Source organism: Sarcophilus harrisii, chromosome 4, assembly GCF_902635505.1.
Source record: "Sarcophilus harrisii chromosome 4, mSarHar1.11, whole genome shotgun sequence".
Taxonomy (NCBI): Eukaryota; Metazoa; Chordata; class Mammalia; order Dasyuromorphia; family Dasyuridae; genus Sarcophilus; species Sarcophilus harrisii.
In genome coordinates, this window is record NC_045429.1 from 383,962,822 (window position 1) to 383,982,908 (window position 20,087).

The following is a 20,087-nucleotide window of genomic DNA, read 5'->3' on the forward strand; positions in this document are numbered from 1 at the left end:
AAGTAAGAAACCCAGGAACTCTAAATTAAATAAGCCATATGAAGAGGCCATAGGTTAAGAACCACCTCTTACACAGATATGATCGTGGCAACCCTGGGCAAGTGATTTTAAGATCTTTTTTCCCATGAGAACTCACTAAGTTCCCAAGTTGCAAATCAGTTTCAGGTGGAGGCAGTTTCTTCACTAATGAAATCCCTTTCTTAAACCCTCCAAATTTAAATCAACATTGGAGCAATAAAAGAAGAAATTAGTCTTTTCCCCTGGTGCCTAACAGTGCATTTCTGTAGTTCTTCATCATATTTTTAAATTTAGGGACAGGGTAGGGTTGTTGTTGTTGTTGTTGTTGTTGTTTTTTGGTGGGGAACTCTGTCTGGAAAATGTCCCACAAGGGTATAATAAGCTCTTTTAAGATGAATGAAAAGCAAATGGGAAGAGGAATCCAGGGCTAGGCATGGGAGGGTTGGGGAAGGAAGGGAAGCAAGGGGGCCAGTTAGAGTATAAGGAAGTAAGCAACCTTGCTTTTTATTCGTGCTTGAATGCTCCAGTTATTTCCATTAGTTATCCTTGTTCCTGCATCAGCATGGGGCAGAAGGGAGTGGCTGACTTAGTTTAATCTGGTTCTGATTTTGCTTAAGGGGAAGAAAAAAAAACACACCAAAAACAACCTTTGACCAAAGCCTACAAATACCTGAAAATGGCAACAGAAGGGGTTCTTTCTGTTAATTGCCCTTCAATTATTATTACAATAATGTAAAAATAAAATTACTTTAGATCATCTCTAATCTTCTTTGGGAAAATCATGGTCACAGCTTAATTAGTACATTTATTCTAAATATAAGAAACTCAGCATACATCTTTGTAAAAAAAAAAATAACTCACTTGCTCAAAAGGAAACTAGCTTGGATCAGAAATCCCTTGTTAACACAAAATAGGGTATTCAAGGGTTTGAGTTTTATTGCCTATATGCTGTATAAATAAACAAAATCTTATAGCATTTGGGTTTCCTGGAATAAATAACTCATTGAAATAAATTGAAATCAGGTTCTAGAAAAGCCTCTACCCCACAAGAAACAAGCTGGCCCCTGAATCCAGCACAGGGCACTAGCCTCTAGAAAGTCCCATTCTGTGAAGGATTCTCCTGGTAACCAAAGGAGCAAAAGTAGTTCTATTTCTTGGACATCAGAAAACTGGGAGTGAGAATATCCTTCCAGTTAGAATATTCCATTTTTCCCAATTGTTTCCTCCTCTCTCCCCAGAGTTTCCACTTTGTCTAGGTAATTAGCACCCAGCATAATAGGGTAACAGGATAGTAATAAGCAGAACAAGGAGAAATGGCATCAATGACTTGGAACTCCTGAGGAATCCCCTTTGAGTATTTCAGTATTTTTACTGCCGAAAGTCCTCACTGCTGTGCTGACTATTTAAACTTATTAGTATTGCTCACTTTATTGCTAGAATCCATTTGTTCATTCAGTAAGCATTTATTAAGTACCTACCGTGTAGGTACTGTGGAGATGCAAGACAAAACAGTCCATATCTTGAAGGAGTTTATATACTTTTGGGGCGGGGGGCAATGATACAAATAAAAGTAAATATCCACATAAAGAAGATATAAAGGGGGTGATTTTACAAAACTGCTTTTCTCATATATATACTTTAAGTTTTTTTCATCAGGGCAAAGCACAAAAATCCAGATTGAATTTATCTCCAGAGGAAGAACTGAGAATAAGAGGTTTTTAGATTGTGATTTAGAAGAATTGATGATGGGCTGGGGAAGAGGGAAGGGGGAAGGGAGAAGGAATTAAGGAAGGGTTGAAGTTTGCAGTGATAAATCAATCAAGAAGTATTTAATAAAAGTTTACATTGTTTTAGGCACTATGCTAGATGACAAAAAATGACTGTCCCTGTCCTCAAGGACCTCACGTAGTCTATCAATAATTCTATTAATCCCCTTTTCCTACCTAAGTGGACAATGGTATGGCTTTTTTTGAAAGAGATTAGTGAGTAGAAGAAGACATCTTTGATGAAAATAATTGGGGGTGCTGGGTGGAGACAGAATATAAGTAAATTCATTACCTCTTCTCCCAGAGGGATATTTCTGATTGCTCGAAGGAAGAGACTGGGTCCCTCAAATACAATCACACAGTTTGGGTCACAGCTATGATTCAGCAAAGACATGCTAGGTGGGAAGAAAAAAATAATTTTAAAAAATACAATCATAGAATTCTGTGGCTAATAGTGATCTTACATAAACCTGCTTAATATAGTACAGCTAGCAGTGGGTAATATGATGGTAACATAATCATAAGATTTTTGGGCTTGGAGTGAGGAAGAACTAAATTCAAATCTGGCCTCAGACACTTCCTGAGCAAGTCATTTCACCCTGTTTGCCTCAGTTTCCTCATCTGTAAAATGAGCTAGAGAAGGAAATGGCAAACCACTGCAATATCCTGACCAAGAAAACCACAAATGGCAACTTGAAAAACCCAGACATGACTGACTGACAAAACAACAAAAAGTGAGAGACATAGGGCCAAAATTTAGATCTCCTAATTCCTATCCCAGGACATTTAGAAAAGAGGATCCCTCTTTTCTGGAAACTACAAAAGGCTAGAGGATTATTATTAAGTCCAAGGCATCATTTTACAAATGAGGAAACCATTCTTAATGTGACTTGAACAAATTTAAGTAGATGCACCTTATATGTATTTTTTCACAAGGAAATTGGGAAATAAACCAAAATACTCAAATGTTAAAATGTGAGAATGAACTTAAATTAATATAAAACTGTCCAGAAAAATGGGAAAGAAGAATGTGTAGGAAGTAGAGAATGGAAACTTTCAAGTAAAGGTTAGATAATAATTTTTCAGGGATGTTATAAAGGGAGGAGCTTACTGCTCAGGCACCAAATGAATTAGATGACCTCTTAGGTTCCTTCCCACTCAAAGATTCTGTTTCTATCATGAAGAAAATAAATAACAGAAGCATCTCTGTCTAGATATTTCTCATTGGTCATCAAACTGAAGTAGATATTTGAGTTGAAATAATTATGTTGAGCAAGAAAATGTTCATATTAGGGATGGAGAGAGGATAGCTTCAATAATTAACTGCTTAGGAGTTTTAATTATGGGCTTAGGATACAGGGAACCAATATGCTTCCTATGCAATAAAATATTCTAAATGTAAGAATCTCATTAGGGTTTATGAATAAAAATGTTTTTAGTCTTTTCTTGGAATTCTAGTAAGGAAACATCTTCAAGTATCTAATGGGTTGTTCTGTTTTTAGGGACACTGGGTTCCCTTCTACTTCAATCAAAGACTGGATAACTATTTTTCTAACATGTGATAGAAAGGATTATTATTGACATAGCAGATAGATAAAATGGCCTCTGAAGTGTTTCCAACTCTTTTTTTTTTTTTGTAAAATTGTGTAGAATACAAATAATAATAATACAGGAGCACATTCTATTTAAATGAACACTGTGGATTGGGAACCAGGACACCTGGATTCTAGGCCTAATTGTGCCACTCATTGTGCAAATATAAGCAAACTATTACATTTCTCTGAATCTCAATTACTCATTCACAAAATGGAGCTAATTAATACTTGCACTACTTAACTTAAATCCAGGGTAGACAACATAGTAGGATCTTTGAAGCATGACAAGAATGCATTTATTAGTCACTGACTAAGTATTAAGGACTGTGGATAAAAAAGACAAAAAATAAAGTTTCTGACTTCAAGAAGCTTACATTCTATTTGGGGGAAAAGAAACAAACATAGCATTTATTTTTGTTCCATTTTTTGTCATGCTGTTTCATCTTGTTCAGTCTTTCAAGCTGTGACTCCATTTGGGGTTTTCTTGGCCAAGATACTGGAGTGATTTGCCATTTCCTTCTGCCGCTCATTTTACAGATAAGGAAACTGAGGTAAACAGGGTTAAGTGACTCAGTCAGGATCACACAGTTCATTAAGTATCTGAGGCTAGATATGAACTCAGAAAGATGATTTCTTCCTGACTCCAGGGCTGGCAAGCTATCCATTGCACCACTTGGTGACTTATGTAGTCCTTAAAAAATTTGTAAATCACTTTTTATATTATCACATTTGATCTTAACAACAACCATATGAGGTAGATATCATTATCCCCATTTCACAGATGAGTAAAGTGGGACACAAAGAGACTAAATGACTTTCCCAGAGTCACACAGCCATACACTCATAAGCATATACAGCATACATACAAAATAAATAGACATATGTGGTAATTTTTTGGGGGGAGAAGGAGGTCCTAGCAGCTGCCAGAGGAAACTCAAAAGATTTCATTATGGAAGACTGAGCATAAGCTGAAGTTTAAAGGGAATGAATGATTTTAAGCAATGGAAATGAGGAAGACCTACATGTGAGTTATCTTAATTATTTATAAGATTAAGGAGATTGGCTCAATCTTCAATGTCTCCTATAGCTTAAAAATTCAAGGATTCCATAATGGATTTCTGATGACATAAGAGTGGAACTATTATGGAGTGATTAAATGTACACACGTTCATCTAGTTCAGGGGTTCTTAACCTGGAAGCTCTGAACTTGTTTTTTGTTTTTTTTTAAAGATCATTCTAACTATATTTCAATGTAATTGACTTCCTTTTTAATCCTATGTGTTTTATTTTATGTATTTTAAAATATTATTCTGTCCTAAGAAAGGGTCTGAAAGTTTTTGACATATGGTGAAGTGCTTAACACAATGCCTAGTACTTTGCAGGCACTTTATTGAGCCAAAAGAACCTCTAACACTACAAAATATGAAAAAAAGGACCCCAGATTTAATAGAAAAGAGGGAAATGTTATGAAATGATGTTGCTTTTTTGGAGAGGGATATCAGGTAATTAGATGAGAAGTCTGAGTATATATGTTTTAGAGCAGGGCTTCTTAAACTTTTTCCTCTCATGACACCTTTTTACACAAGAAATTTTTACATGATCCCAGGGATATAGGTGTATAAAATAGGCATATGAAGAAATGTATTTTAAAATAATTCTTTGGCATAAATATAATTTTACCATTTATTAAAGACAAAGCAGATCTGTATGTCAATGAGATGTATGTGCTTCTTTATTTATACATAAAGAATTAAATTCTGGCAGTATATTTGATACTGCAGGACAAAGAACATTCAGATATCTTTTACTATTGCCAAATTTTTCCCATGCCTCATATTCAATTATATAGTCCCATATGGTTCCCCCAGTTTAAGAAGCTTGTTTTAGAGAAGGAACTAGCAGAACTTGAACCAAGGATGAATTTAAAGATCATTTAAGGATCTTGGAAGTATATGCTCCTAATAAGAGAACTCAAATAATAGAATACTCTAGATTTTCCCTTTTCTTCTTTGTGACCATTCAGTACTATGGGGATATAAGTAGAATGTAAAGTCTTTGAGGTAGAAGACTGATGATTGAGTTTTGTTTTTGTCTTTGGCTGGGAATAGTAGACAATTAATGAATGTTTATTGTTTAATAGGAAAGCTACAATAAAAATTTACACTGTTTTTGCTGTTGTTATGGCCCAGTTTAACATTCTCTTCAGCTCTCACCTCATGATCCTAATCATAACAGGCCAAGTTTTCCCTGAGAATAAAAACTAAATGGATTCCCAACTCCATGTGATTACTGTAACCCATAATGGAAGGACAAAAGAACATTTTTTTTTAAGATGAAAATTTTCAATTCCTGGTAATTTATCATTAAGTTTCTTATTTGGTTCTTGCAAATAGCCTCCCTAGGTATCTCTATGAAAGAGGAAAAAAGAGAAAGAAAGCAAGGAAGAAGATAAAGAAAAGGGGAGAGAAAAGAGGAGAAAGAAAGGGAAAAAGGAAAAGGAAGAAGGAAGGAAGGAAGGAAGGAAGGAAGGAAGGAAGGAAGGAAGGAAGGAAGGAAGGAAGGAAGGAAGGAAGGAAGGAAGGAAGGAAAAAAGAATGAGGAGGGAGGGAAGGAGGGAAGAAGGAAGGAAGGAAAGAAGGGAGGGAAGGAGGAAGGAAAGGAATGAAGGAAGAAAGGAAGGAATAAAATAAAGAAAAAGAGAAAGTAGGAGAAAAAGAGAGAGAAAGGAAAAAAGAAAAAAGAGAAAGGAGAAAAGTGGAGAAAGAAAGAAAGAAAGAAAGAAATAGACTTTTCTCATCAGTATATGAAATACTGTCCACAGTACCTAGGATACAGGCCAACACCAACTTCCTGCATCTCTCCATTACTGATGGTGAAACCGTTACAGATCACCTGTAAAAACAAGAGGGAGAAATCAGGGTTAACAGAAAGACATTTTGGAAACTTCATATCCAAGAAAAATAACTTTTCAAAATAAAATGCAGGGGGTGTTTTTGAAAACTAGTTTGGTGATACATCCAAGACCAGTGGTGACACTTTTTTAATTTTTAACTGATCAGATCAAGAAAGTACTCTACAGGAAAACTGCAGGCTATTCCATGCAGAAATATTAGAATCTCACAAAAACAAAGTATAGGAATTAAAAAGGCAGATCTGTATGTTCATATATAGAAGAAAACAGTCACACGGAATCTACCAAAAAAAAAAATAACTAGCATTTATACAGTATAGCATATGTGCTAATCACTGTGCAAAGTGCTTTATATTTTATTTGAGCCTCACAACAACCTTGGGAGATAGGTGCTGTTATTATCTTCACTTTACAAATGAGGAAACTGAAGCAGAAGTTAAGTGATTTGCCCAGGATTACATAACTAGTAAGCATCTGAGACTTAATTTGAACTCGTCTTTCTAATTCCATGATCAATTCTATCCATTGCAACCTGCCTCTAGGCTTGCAAAAAAAAAAAAAAAATACTGCAAAATTCACTGTGAGGTGATTCTTAGGACTGATAATATTGTTTCATCTAGACAAATTGAATGATACTCTCTTAACTGCCACTGTGAATGTGTGCATCACCAAGCTAAAATGACAGGGCGGAAAAGCAGATAAATAGTATAATGGATATAGAGTGAAGCCTAGAAGTAGGAAGATCTAAGTTCAAATGCAACCTCAGACACTTCTTAGCTGTAAACCTACTAAGCAAGTCACTTACTCTCTACCTCAGTTTCCTCAACTGCAAAATGAGTATGATAATAATAATATATGTCTCACAAGATTGTTTCAAATGTTATAGGAGATAATATTTACAAAACTCTTTGCTTAGTGTGGGGTATTTAAAAAAAAAGTGGGGTATAAAAAAAATTTTTAAAAGTGGGGTAAAAAAAATTTAAAAATTTAAAAAAAAAATTTCTTTTTTGGCAGATTTTGTATAACCATTTTTTCTATACACATGAACACAGGGATCTCATTTTTAATGCCACACACTTTTTGTGTGAGAGAGATACAAATATTTCTGCATATTAATAGCCTAATATAATAGGAAATTGCACACATACATACCCCCCAAGGTGTTGGAGGGAATGATTGTATGTTTTTTTCTTGCTATAACTTTGAAATAAATATTGCTTGTAAATGCTAATTTGACTGCCCAATTCTCTCATTCTCCCTTCCCCACCCCATCTCTCTCTTCTCTCCCCCCTCCTTTTTCATTTTCTTTCTCTTTTTCTCTTTCTCTTCCTTTCTTCCTTCATATCTCTCTCTCTCTCTCTCTCTCTCCTCTTCCCTCTCTCCTTCCTTCCTTTCATTTTTTCTTTTTTCCCTTCTTTTTTTTTTCTTCTCTTTTCTCTTTCTCTTCTCTCTCTCCCTTCCTGCTCTGGAAAAACAAGAATGAATACTAGAGGTAAGGCAGTTACTTCAACTGCATGCTAATTGTAATTCTCTTCTACCACATGAGGGAAAAAAGGAACAAGAATCAGAAGACATTTCTAAAGATCCAATATTAACCAGTACATAAACCTTAAGCAAGCAACACTAACACTGAGAAACTTCCATTTACTCTTTACTCATATCTTATGCTGAATTTTGCCAGCTCTCTGTAGCTTATCATGATTTGGCATCTCTTCTCCATAAGCTTGATAAAATGTAATTTTAAAACAGGAAATAAAAAGGTACACATACATATGTTTGGACCTCATCTAATTTAAATATATTAAATAGTGCCTGTTTTCCATTAGCTTTAATAGATCATGTCTACAAACTCTTTGTATGTATGTGGAGTGGTAGAAATGCACCACAGTAAATTCTGGATTTTCTTTGGGGGATATTTTCAACATTTAAAATTTCATATGTATCTTATCACACATTATAATTGTAAAGCAGAAACAGGACATTACCTCAAATAAAACCACAAAGTAAGAGCAAGAATTGAGTTTCTGCTGAACTCTGAATTGATCAGAAGCCAAAATGCTCTTTTTTCTTCTTTTATACTAAACTACTAAAGCCAAACCAAAAAAAAAAAATCTAAAACTTTCCATTCATTTAGGATGATTTTTTTTAAAGCTAGCCTTTTGTAATACTTTAAGATTTGCAGTGTTCTACATATATTATTTAATATGGTTCTTATAACAACTCAATGGGGGTAAGTGCTAATATTATTCCTATTGTAGTTGAGATAAAATATATGATTGACTAAGGACACAGAACTAGAAAATAAGAGACAAGATTTGAATTTGAGTCTTCTCCCCAAGTCTGGTATGCTATGTACTATCACATAGCCTCCAAAAACAAAAAACCTAAAAAACCCAAATGTTCAAAATGTTCTGTAAATAATTGAGACACTGAACAATACAACTGTGTATACCTGATAGAAGCAACATGATTAATAAACCCCTTTATATTAGTGGTATTTAACCCAGAACAGTCTCAGGGTGAAAGGAAATGACAGAGGCAAGATGACAGACAAGTAACTGATAAGATGGAAAGTAGGACTGTCTTGGAGGAAGTGGGATTTGGAGTTTGGAGAAGAATAGAAATGGAGTTCTTATGGAAGAATAAGAAAGAGTAGGAAACTAATTTTTTCTGGTAAGTGTCAGGTTTAGCTTCTCATATACTCCTCTCTCAGTTTTGAGTTCATACAGTCCATTCAGTGGATCCTAAACTTCTTGCTCTTTTCTGCCTCTGATTTACCCTCATTCTTTCCTTCCATGTCCCATCCTAGAGGATATTGGGGAACAGTAGACACCTATCTAGAAATGGAAAGAGTGTTTTACTATTGGGAAAAGATTTTTTTCACTTAGATTGGTTGCTGTTGGTGGCTGGTAGAGGACCTGATTATTGCAGATACAACCACATGGCTGAGGACCAGCAGGATTAAGTTTCTAACCAATTTCTCACCAATTTCTGAGAGATGGGAGAATGCAAGAAGGAGGAAAAGCATTCCTAAAGAGGGAGAGAGGATTTTTGAAGGTCGTCAAAAAGAAAACTAGATCTGTAAAGGTAAATGGCAGTAAGTTAAAGGTCTAAGATATGGAGTAATCAGACAAAATTAAATTGATGGCTCCTTAGTTACACTTTAGATAATATTAGAAAGCTCTTGCCACCTTGTCCTTCTCTTATTCCAGCTTCTTAAATTGTAGTTTGCTTGTAACATTGGGGGTTGCAAAATTATGATTTACTATCAGTAACTATTTGATTTGGATAGCTATTTTATACATTTATATACTTGGAATCATGTAAAAATTTCTTGGGCAAAAAGGAATTGCAAATGCATCTATTGTTTGGATTGGGGCACTTGGGTGATAGTGGAAGGAGTGAAACACCTGAAATCAAGAAGATTCATTTTCCTGAGTTCAGATTCAGCCTCAGACATTTATTAGCTGTGTGACCATGGGCAAGTCAGTTAACTATTTGCCTCAATTTTCTCATCTATAAAATGGACTGAAGAGGGAAAAGGCAAGCTATTCCAATATCTTTGCCAAAATTGCCCCTATATGGGGTCACCAAGAATCAAGCAGAATTAAAACTGAACAACAACAATAAAGCAAAGTACATTGTCACAGATAAAATCCCGATTTTGATCATTTTCTTTATGTAAAACTTTAGGCAAATCACTTTATTGACCTGTATCTCAGTTTTCTTAACTTAAAGGGGAGGAGAGGGGGCAGAGTTGAACCTGATAACCTGTGACCCTTAAATTTATAATCCTAATCTCTTCTTTATTCTTTGAAATATTTGTCAGGTAACAAATTTTAGAAGTCTTTTAAAATGAACACTTAATAGTTAATTTGGGTGAAGGGGAGAGTTGCATGTTAATTTGCTTATTTTTATAAGAAATCGAGCAGGGATAAAAGAGAGAAACATTGTGAACACACAGGCAAAGCATATAATTCAGTGAATGACAAGCCTGCCAACCACAACAGGGAATTCTAATGCAAATTAAGAAAGGCCTATTAAAAAGATCATCCCAAAGAATCAAAGCAATTACATGAAAAGAAAAAAGGTTTTCCATGTTCAAAAATTAATATTTGTATTAATTTAGAAATGTTTTCATTTAATTGGCCACAATATGGAACTGAAACAAATTTTACTATTATCCTTTGTGTTAATGAATGCAGCTTTATGTTCATTCCATTATTCCTTAGGAAATATTTTTAAATCTAATCTTGCAAAGAGACAGTATATGAGTAAGAGAAATTCTCTGAAATAAAAAGCATCTCAGGAGCTGGTACTAATAGGTGACCAACCAACCAAACCTGTGTGCCTTCTAAAAGTCCTGAACAAAAGGAAAAAATTAAAAAAGTTTTCTAAACAAAGCCTGTGTAGTGTGTGAAGAGCCAAATTCTAGGTCCCAAGGAGAATGAATGTTCACTCTTAATGATGATAATAGCTATTTTTAGCTAGATGGAGCAGTGGTTAGATTGCCAGGTCTGGAGTCAGCAAGACTGAGTTTTAATTTGGCTTTGTGATGGTGGACAAATCACTTAATCCTGTTTACTTCAGTTTCCTCATCTATAAAATGAGATGGAGAAAGAAATGGCAAATTTCTCTAGTATTTTTGCCAAGAAATCCCCAAATGGGGCCATGAGGAGTTGGAAACAACTGAACAAAAATTATCATTTATGTAGAACCATGACAAATTTCATCTCATTTTATGTTCATAAAAACCAACACTGGGAAGTAGGAACTACTGTTTTCATTTTTCAGATGAGGAAACTGACATTAAAGGATTTGTCTAGAGTCATATAGCTGAGAGAGAATTTGAACTCAGGTTTTCCAGACTCTCTTGAGTCACCATCCAGTGACCTTCCTGACAAATGCAGTCTAAAGCAACATGCCATGATGTAGACTGGGTCATTTCACAAAATGCAATTATTGTACCCATTTAACATCTCACATGTAAATTTAAATGTTATATATTTCCTCAAAAAATTTTTGACAAATAGATTTTTGATGACAATTGACAGTAAGTCAATTATATTTAGAGTGTATGGGGGAAAAATCAGCTTCAGAATTGTTAAATGCTTGATGAGTTGAGTAGGTATTAAAAAAAAAACTCACACATGCATTCCCACAAATATATTTGACAGCAAAAGGTAAACCATAAACAGAAATATAATTGAATATTATTGGGGGACTCCAATTATAGGTGTGAATTCCTGACAAGCACAAAGGAGGCTGTGGCCGCCCTTACTTAGAGGAAGCTAGAACCAGCTGATAACTATTGATTTGCCTGTAGGCTTATGGTACAAACAGCTAGACTGGCCATAGGCATGGTTGCCCAAGAACACAGAAAAGCACATATTTCCTGTCATTTATACTTTTTTCTACAAAAAGAGAAAGAAGCCTCTATTAAAACCCACAAAGGACAATGATCAGCCTCTAATAACAATGTACAAAAGTGATACATACTTTGGATTAAAACTTAGAGATAAAAGGTTAGAGATGACTTGGTTATAAAGCAATAAGCAGTTATTAGGCACCATTTATTAGTTCTTAGATATAGAGAAGGTACAAAGACAAAAACAAAATATTCCTTGGCCTCAAGATGCTTGTATTCTGTCAGGGGAAAAGACATGTATAAATATAAGTAGATAGAAAATATAGGGATTAATTACTAGGTCTATATCCCAAGGAAATCATAAAGGAGGGAAAAGGACCCACATGTACAAAAATGTTTGCAGCAGCTCTTTTTGTGGTAGCAAAGAATTGGAAAATGAGTAGATGCCCATCAATTGGGGAATGGCTGAACAAGTTGTGGTACATGAAGGTAATAGAATATTATTGTTGTATAAAAATGATGAGCAAGATGATTATAGAAAGGCCTGGAAAGATTTACATGAGTTGATGCTGAGGGAAACAAGAAGAGCCAAGAATAATTGTACACAATGACAGCAAGAATGTGCCATGATCCAATTGTTAATGCTGTAAAGTTACCCATGCATATATCCTGTAAATAAAAGGCTATTAAATAAAAAAAAAAAAAAGAATGTGCCATGATCAACTATGAAAGGCTTGGTTCTTCTTAGCAGTTCAGTGATTCAAAGCACTCTCAATAGACTTTGGACAGAAAATGTCATCTGCATGCAGAAAAGGAACTAAAGAGACTGAATGTAAATCAACACATGTTATGTTCACTCATTTTTTTCTGTTTTTTTTAAATCTCTCCCATGCTTTTTCCCTTTGGTCTGATTTTTCTCTACCAACATGATTCAGAAACCAATATGTATTAAAAATAAACTTTCAATTTAAAAAATTGAAAAAAAAAGGTAAAGAAAATATAGGAGTTAGGGCTAGGGACCAAACCTATAGATGTTATTAATGTAAATAAGCTCCCACTGAGGGAATTTTCCCTATCAGCACAAGTCAGCACTTAAAAGGTTAAGTTAATAATAATAAATAATAATAACTAACATGTACATAATAAACAGATTTGAACTCAGAAAGATGTCTTCCTCACTTCATTTCAGTGCTCTATGGAGCCACCTAGCTTAAAACCACAGCAACATTTCTCCTGCTCTAGGATTTAAAAGAGAATTTCTACTTCTTGCTTGGCTAACTGGTCCTCAATGTTCTTGCTATTAAATAAAACCAACTTGTCCCTCTCTATGTCTTTGCTTGAGAAAGGAACTGTATTTGTTATTCCACCCATGCTGACAGAAGCCCCAAAAGAGAGAGCTAAGGCAAAGGACAAGGATGTTAATAGGGTGAATCCCCTGTGATGGTCTTTCTTTAAAAAGGAGAGAATCTGCTGTCTCCTTTCTCTCCTCAAGTACTTACTTGGTTGCTAGGTGGTTTACTGATTAATTACCTACATCTAAGCACAATTGATCTCTTCACTGACAGTTCTAGAGATGCTAAACTTAATTTCAAAGCTGCCTGGACTTTTTAAAGGAGCCAGATGCACTTTCCCTAATTCATACATTTAAAAACAATTATGCTAAAAAAAATTGTTCTAAGTTCTAAGTTGACTTTTTCATATCTTTCAAAATTTCTTTTCATAATTTTTCTCCACACAATATGGACAGAATGTTGCCCTATATTTTCCACAAATAGATGGGTACTTGACTTGGGACAAAGCCCTATTTTCTAAACAAGATTATTCTGCATTTAAGTTTATTAAGCTCACAAGAGGGAATCAAAGAAAATGGAGAGAGTTGACAGATATGAAGTAAAAAGCATTTTTCATACAAAATAATTGTATAGAACTATACAATAGAAATATACAATATATAGACAATCATTATGTAGTGATTTGTCTCTTTTGTTTAGAAAGCACAGTAAACATCATATATAGTATATGCTTCCATCTCCCTCAGGAATTCTCAAAGTCACATTTATTACTAAATGTGAAGCCAATTTTCTTGCAAAAAATCTTTCCACAAATCTAATATTAAAGGGGCTTAAATGATTTTTCAGAAAGATAGAAAAGGAAAAGGAAGAAAGGGAGAGAGAAAGATGGAGAAGAGGAAAAGAGAGAAATCAAGGAAAACATTGAAATATGAAAAATAAACAGGTGAATGAGGGAGAGAGAAAGAAGTTGGGGGAAAGAAAGGGTCAGGGAGAAAAGGAGAGAGGAAGATAGAGAAGGAGAGGAGGAAAGGGAAAGAGGGAGAAAGGAAAATAAGAAGAGAGAGAGGGAAAGAGAAAGAGGGAGAGGGGAAAAAGAAAGAGGAGGGAGAGAACAAAAGAGGAATGGGTAGAGAAGGTGAGAGAAAGAGAGGGGAGGGAGAAGGTAGAGGAAGGAAAAAGAAGAAAAGAGAGAAAGAAAGAAGGAAAGAGAGAAGGTTGAAGAAGGACAGAAAGGGGGAGGAAGAGAAGGAGAGAGAGAGAATATACATACAGTCTTGGTGTGTGTGTGTGTGTGTGTGTGTGTGTGAGAGAGAGAGAGAGAGAGAGACACACACAGAAAGAGAGAGAGAGAGAGAGAGAGAGAGAGAGAGAGAGAGAGAGAGGTATGTATGTATACTATGAAATCCTGTAATCCTTTTTTCCCCCACTATGACCCCTCAATTATCAATTACTTCTTGACAATATAATAGGAAGGGCTTTCACTCTGCTAAGGAATGCAGATACAAGACATCACCACAGAAGACCAGAAAGCTGACAGTTTTCTACCTTAGTTCAGAGAAAACTAAAAAATTCAGGTTCTCGGGGAACAGCAGGAAGGGATGCTGATGACTGGATGTGATTTGAGTCTCAGCTTTATTTGGGGACATTTTACTTAGATTCAGCTCTAGTTTTGCTTCATTCCTCACAAATTCCCCTCTCTCTCTCTCTCTCTCTCTCTCTCTCTCTCTCTCTCTCTCTCTCTCTCTCTCTCTCGTAGTTGAAACAAAGATTGATGTGAACAGAAATGGTTCCTGTGATGGAGATTAAGCAAAACAGATTTAGCCGGGAACAAGAAAGCCCCAATATTAGAAGACACAGTATGGAAAACTGCATTCAAAGAGGAACTACCAACTTAAAGCACCTTTTTTTCCTACAGGAAGAGAAAGGGTGAAAAAAAAATGGCCCAGCACAATTCTGGCCTCCTCTCACACACCATTGGCAGTGAAAGAGAACAGGAGGGAAAATGTTGCTAAAGTCAAAAGGTGTTTCCTCCCACAAGAACCAAGGTTTGCTTTTCCTTGAATGGTTTTTATTCATACGGTGGCGCCTTCCTTCTATGGAGCATGACCCACTTCCCAAATGACCATCAATCTACACAGCAAGCCACAGCAGGAGGTGGGGAAAAAAGGGGTGTATGTGTGATAAATAGTGTAGTATCATCAATAGTATATTCAAGAAGGAGAAACTAAGGTACAAGTTCAGGAACCATTTCCAAGACTTAATATATCATCTACTTAAAAATGAAATTAATTTTTTATATTTACATAGCATCTTATGCTTTTCCTCTTTTTAAAACTGTTGATATATTTTGTTTTTAATCATGTATACTCTAAATATTTCCCCTTCCCTTCACTACACAGAGAGCCAGGAGACAATTAGGTAGCATTAAATGAGATCAAGAAAGACTTCTTGGAGAAGGTGAGCTTTTATGGGTACTGGAAAGAAGCTAGGGCAGTCAGCCAGTCAGTCAATAAATATTTTTAAGCACCTACTATTTATAATAAATATAAGTTCCGAGGCAATAAATGACTCAGTAGACAGATTCAGGCCTAGATTCAGGAAGACTGAGTAAAAATCTGGTCTCAGACACACTAGCTGTGTGACTCTGGGCAACCCATCTTTATCTCTATTTGCCTTAATGTACTGGAGAAGAAAGTGGTAAACTATTCCAATATCCTTGCAAAAAAAAATCAGAAAAAACCCATGGACAGTGTTAGTATGACATATATAGTCCATGGGGTTATGCAGAATTAGACAAAACTGAATGACACTGCACTAAAAAACTAAGGATCATAGAAAGCCACCCCCTGAAACAGACAATAATACAATTCATCTCATTTAGTCCTCACAGCAACTCTGTGGAGGTAGATAGAATAAGATATTATTTTCATTTGCTAGATAAGGAAACCCAGACCCATAAAAGGTAAGAGTATGTTGTTATTGATTAATGATAATGCTAAGGATTAGCACATGAGTCTCCTAACTTCATAGTGATAATTATATTCATCTGTATACTGAATTCATCTCAAAAAATTCCAGATCCATATATGACAACTGGTCATCTAAGCTTTTGATCTTTTGATATGTTGGTGAGAAGTAGGATAAAGAATTAGAGGGAGGCTCTCTTCAGCCAAGTGATTTATAGCAAACTGAGAGATGATGCTGTCCATTTCTAGTAAACATAAAGAGAAGAGTGGGGGTGTTACAGGGAATTGAACAGCGACTTACGCATAGCTATTGTATAAGATAAGGTGCCCCTGAGGCATTATGGTGTGTTTATCGGTTTACTGGACACATCTGTGTATAATCACATATGTAAAGCATAAATCCATGAGCAAATAAATGAAAGATCTGTATCTTTATTGGTATGGGAAACCCCCAATATGCAAACTCCCTTTTCTCAGGCAAATCATAAAAATTCTGACTTCTTTATGGGTAGATGAGTTTTCAATAGAGAAGTGAATATTTTCACATATTTAAATACACATATATACATTTATTTGTATATAATATGCAGAGTGGGACAGTGGATAAAGACATGGCCTTGGAGAGAAGAAAACTTGAGTGAATATTTTCACTTGCATAAATACACACTTACATATTCACTTATATATCACAGGCAGAGTGGGATAATGGACAAAGGCATGGCCTTTGGAGAGGGGAAAACTCAAGTTCATGCTTTGCCTCTGACACATCTACCTGTATAACTAGTCATCCAATCTTTCAGGGCCCTGGGCAACTATCTAAGATAAGTTACAGACCAACTTGCCATTATGCATGAATGGGAGGTATTTCCTGACTGGAATTCCCCCACACTGATGCAATCATAGGTCTGATCCAAAAAAATAGAAATAAGAATTCATGCTTAATCATTGACTTCAATGCTTCAAGGATCTGTGATTATTACATCAGCTCAAGTACTTCTCTCCCCACCACAGATTCTACCCAACTTCTGACCTTACCTCAGTGGATGGCTGCAGTGAGTGGATGAAATGAAAGAAGCAGAAATGATCACCCATTGGCTGACTTTTTAGTATGATCCTCTCCAGTACTGAGCTAGGCTGATGGCAAATACACAGTGTTTCACCAGGACCCTATTCCAAGCCTTTGCTGCTTGGGAGGACTGGCAGAACCTCTGAGAACCCAGGGATGCCTCTATTCTCTAATGAAACAACAGGGCAGTATTTTAATAGTTCATACACATATCTATCTATCTATCTATCTATACACACAAAACACAAAAGCATACATATTTATCCATGTGTATATAACACATTCATATACATATATATCTCAGATGTGTACATATTGCATGCATGTGTAAATATGTGTACATATACAAATATATACACTGTAAACATAAATCGGTTATTATATACATAACAATGCAACATATGTATAACTACATAAACATATATATGAATACATGAAATAGTGTATACATATATCAATACCTGTATGTGTATATAACTTATGCAACATGTGTGTTACACATATAAACTTTACATATATATTACATGTGCTGCACATATATAAACACTTAGATAAACATCTCTAAGTATATATGTAACATGTGAATACAAATAGAAACATCCATATCCACCTCTATGTATATACATAGAATAATGTTGCACTTGAAAATGAACAAATGTGTGTGTATCTATATTTGCTGCTATTCATTCATTTAATGGGATCAGATTCTTCTCATCCCATTAAATGACTGAATAGAAGCAAATATAGATTTCTATATTTCTTCTCAAATATGTAGGAACCAAAAATAAATGTGAATAGCTATAAAACAGGCATGCACATGTACATACATAAGGAGAACATGTATATATGCATATATGTGTGACTAAATATTTATATGTAAAAATAAAATGTATATATTTTAAAACTTAGGAAAATATATTAGTGTAGAAAGCACTTATTCTGATGGCTAAATATGTCCATCTATGTAGCACTGAGATTTCTTTAAAAGAACCAAAAGTTATCCTAATTGAGGTGAAACATCTTAGTCCAGAAGTCTCCAATGGTTAGTTCTAAATGATGTTTCAAGGAATAGCACTGAATTTAACTTTATTCACAACTTCCAAATCTTCCCCATGGTGAATACTTTGTCATGTTCTAATCAAGAACATTCCTTATTTCATAGAAAATGCTTTTAATTTCAGCACTGTTCAGATATAGCTGTATAGATATACATCAAATTTAGTACCTTTTTCTAGCACTCATGGAATAAACATGAATTTTGAAAAATGTAACTACCCCTTTTGATTAATTCAAACTTTTAATCTAATATATCCCAAGATTAATCAGTGGATAAAGAAGAGGACTCAAAGTCAGGAAAACCTCAGTGTGAATCTTGCCTCTGATCTGATCAACTCATTTAGCATCTCTGAGGACAATATGTGTAAAATACTTTGCAAACTTTACAGCAGTATATAAAAAATAAATATACATAAAATGATTCCATGAAAAATAATAAGGATAATGATATGTATCATTCATAAAGAGAAGGAAACATAGAGTATATATCAGTGGTTTTCAAAGTATAATCTAGAGAATCCTGGGGATCTCTGAAATCCTGGGTTCTACAAATTTAAAAATAGTTTTTATTTCCAATATGGTAAATGTCTATAAATATAATCCAGATAAACAAAACGCTTTGGAGAGCTCCTCAATAATTTTTAATAGGATAAAGAGACTGAAAACAAAAGTTTGAGAACCACTGGTATATATGATGTTTACTGTGTTCTGTAGATAACATGGATATGGTTGGTGTGGGGTAGAGAGAGAGAGAGAGAGAGAGAGAGATAGGACAGAAAAAGAAAAGAGAGACAGACACAGGGAGACAGAGACAGAGACGGGAGAGAGACAGAGAGAGAGACAGAGAGGGGGGAGAGAGAGAGAAACAAAGAGATAGAGACACAGAGAGATCAAGAAGGGGAGGAGGAGGGAGAGGGAAAGGGAAAGGGAGAGAGGGAGGGAGAGGAAGAGGGGGAGAAGGCGAGGGAGGGAGAGAATTTTTTCCCCTAAATGAAATAGTTTAAATTCTAAAGTACAACAAAATTGAACCTTACTTTCCATAACAGGAGTATTTAGCAATGCTCATTTAGTTGAATTGAATTTTTCCTCTTGTAGAGAGACAACTACTCCTAATATCAACACTCACTGGTTTTTTGAATTAGATCTGTTTCTAGAAGGACCCTCAGAGACCATTTGAGTCATTCCTATTGATTCTGCTTGAAATTATGTTGTGCCTAAAAATGAACAAATGTGTTTGTATGTATATCTATATTTGCTGCTGTTCAGTCATTCAGTAGGATCTGATTCTTCATGATTGCATTTGGGGTTTTCTTGGCTAAGATACTAGAGTGCTTTGCCATTTTCTTCTCCTGCTCATTTTATGGATGAGAAACTGGGGCTAACAGGGTTAAGTGACTTATCTAGAGATGCATAGCTAGAATATATGTGAGATCAAATTGAACTCAGACCTTCTGGACTCCAGGCCCAGTGCTTTATCCACTGTGCCACCTAGCTGCTCCAATAATAAAATCCAGAGCAACAAATACCTACCTACTTCAGGGTCAGCATATTATAGTGGAGAGCCTGCCTTAGAGCCAGAAAAACCTTAGTTCCCATGCTGCCTCTGACACATTGCTTATATGACCCTGGGCAAACCATAAACTTCTCAGTTCTCTAAAACTATTTTCCAAGACTGAAAGTTACAGAAAAGGTGCTGATCTACAGATCAGAGGGAGTTTTATCACCCAGCAATTTCTTTACGCCAATAAAATCACATTTCCTGATTCCATCCTTACTGTATATAGATGAATGAGTGTGATAAGTGTTCAGGGAAAATCAAAGTTTAACCAAGACACAGTCTACAATTTAATAGTGGTACTAACACATCTAATTTTAATGTAGGTTATTCTAAGATAGAAATGAGCATCATGTGAGGCATGAGTAAGCAGGTCATTACTAACCAGTAGTCTCAGGAAGGTTTCCTGGAAGAATTTGCATTTGAGTTAAACTTTCAAAGATAAGTAGAATTTCCAGAGGTGAAGAGGAGGAGAGAACTCTTTTTATTATTCA

At 35.3% G+C, this 20,087-nt stretch overlaps 1 protein-coding gene across 1 annotated transcript in view; it reads right to left on the reverse strand.

Annotated features, from left to right (window-relative positions):
- The window catches only part of SMYD3 (SET and MYND domain containing 3), a 961,044-nt gene that overhangs the window by 219,114 nt on the left and 721,843 nt on the right, over nucleotides 1-20,087 (reverse strand). The window contains exons 6-7 of the mRNA XM_023502028.2: nucleotides 6,204-6,271; nucleotides 2,077-2,179 (exon numbers count right to left, since the gene is read on the reverse strand). Of these exons, the coding sequence (XP_023357796.1) occupies nucleotides 2,077-2,179; nucleotides 6,204-6,271 (171 nt within the window). The remainder of the gene's footprint in view (nucleotides 1-2,076; nucleotides 2,180-6,203; nucleotides 6,272-20,087) is intronic.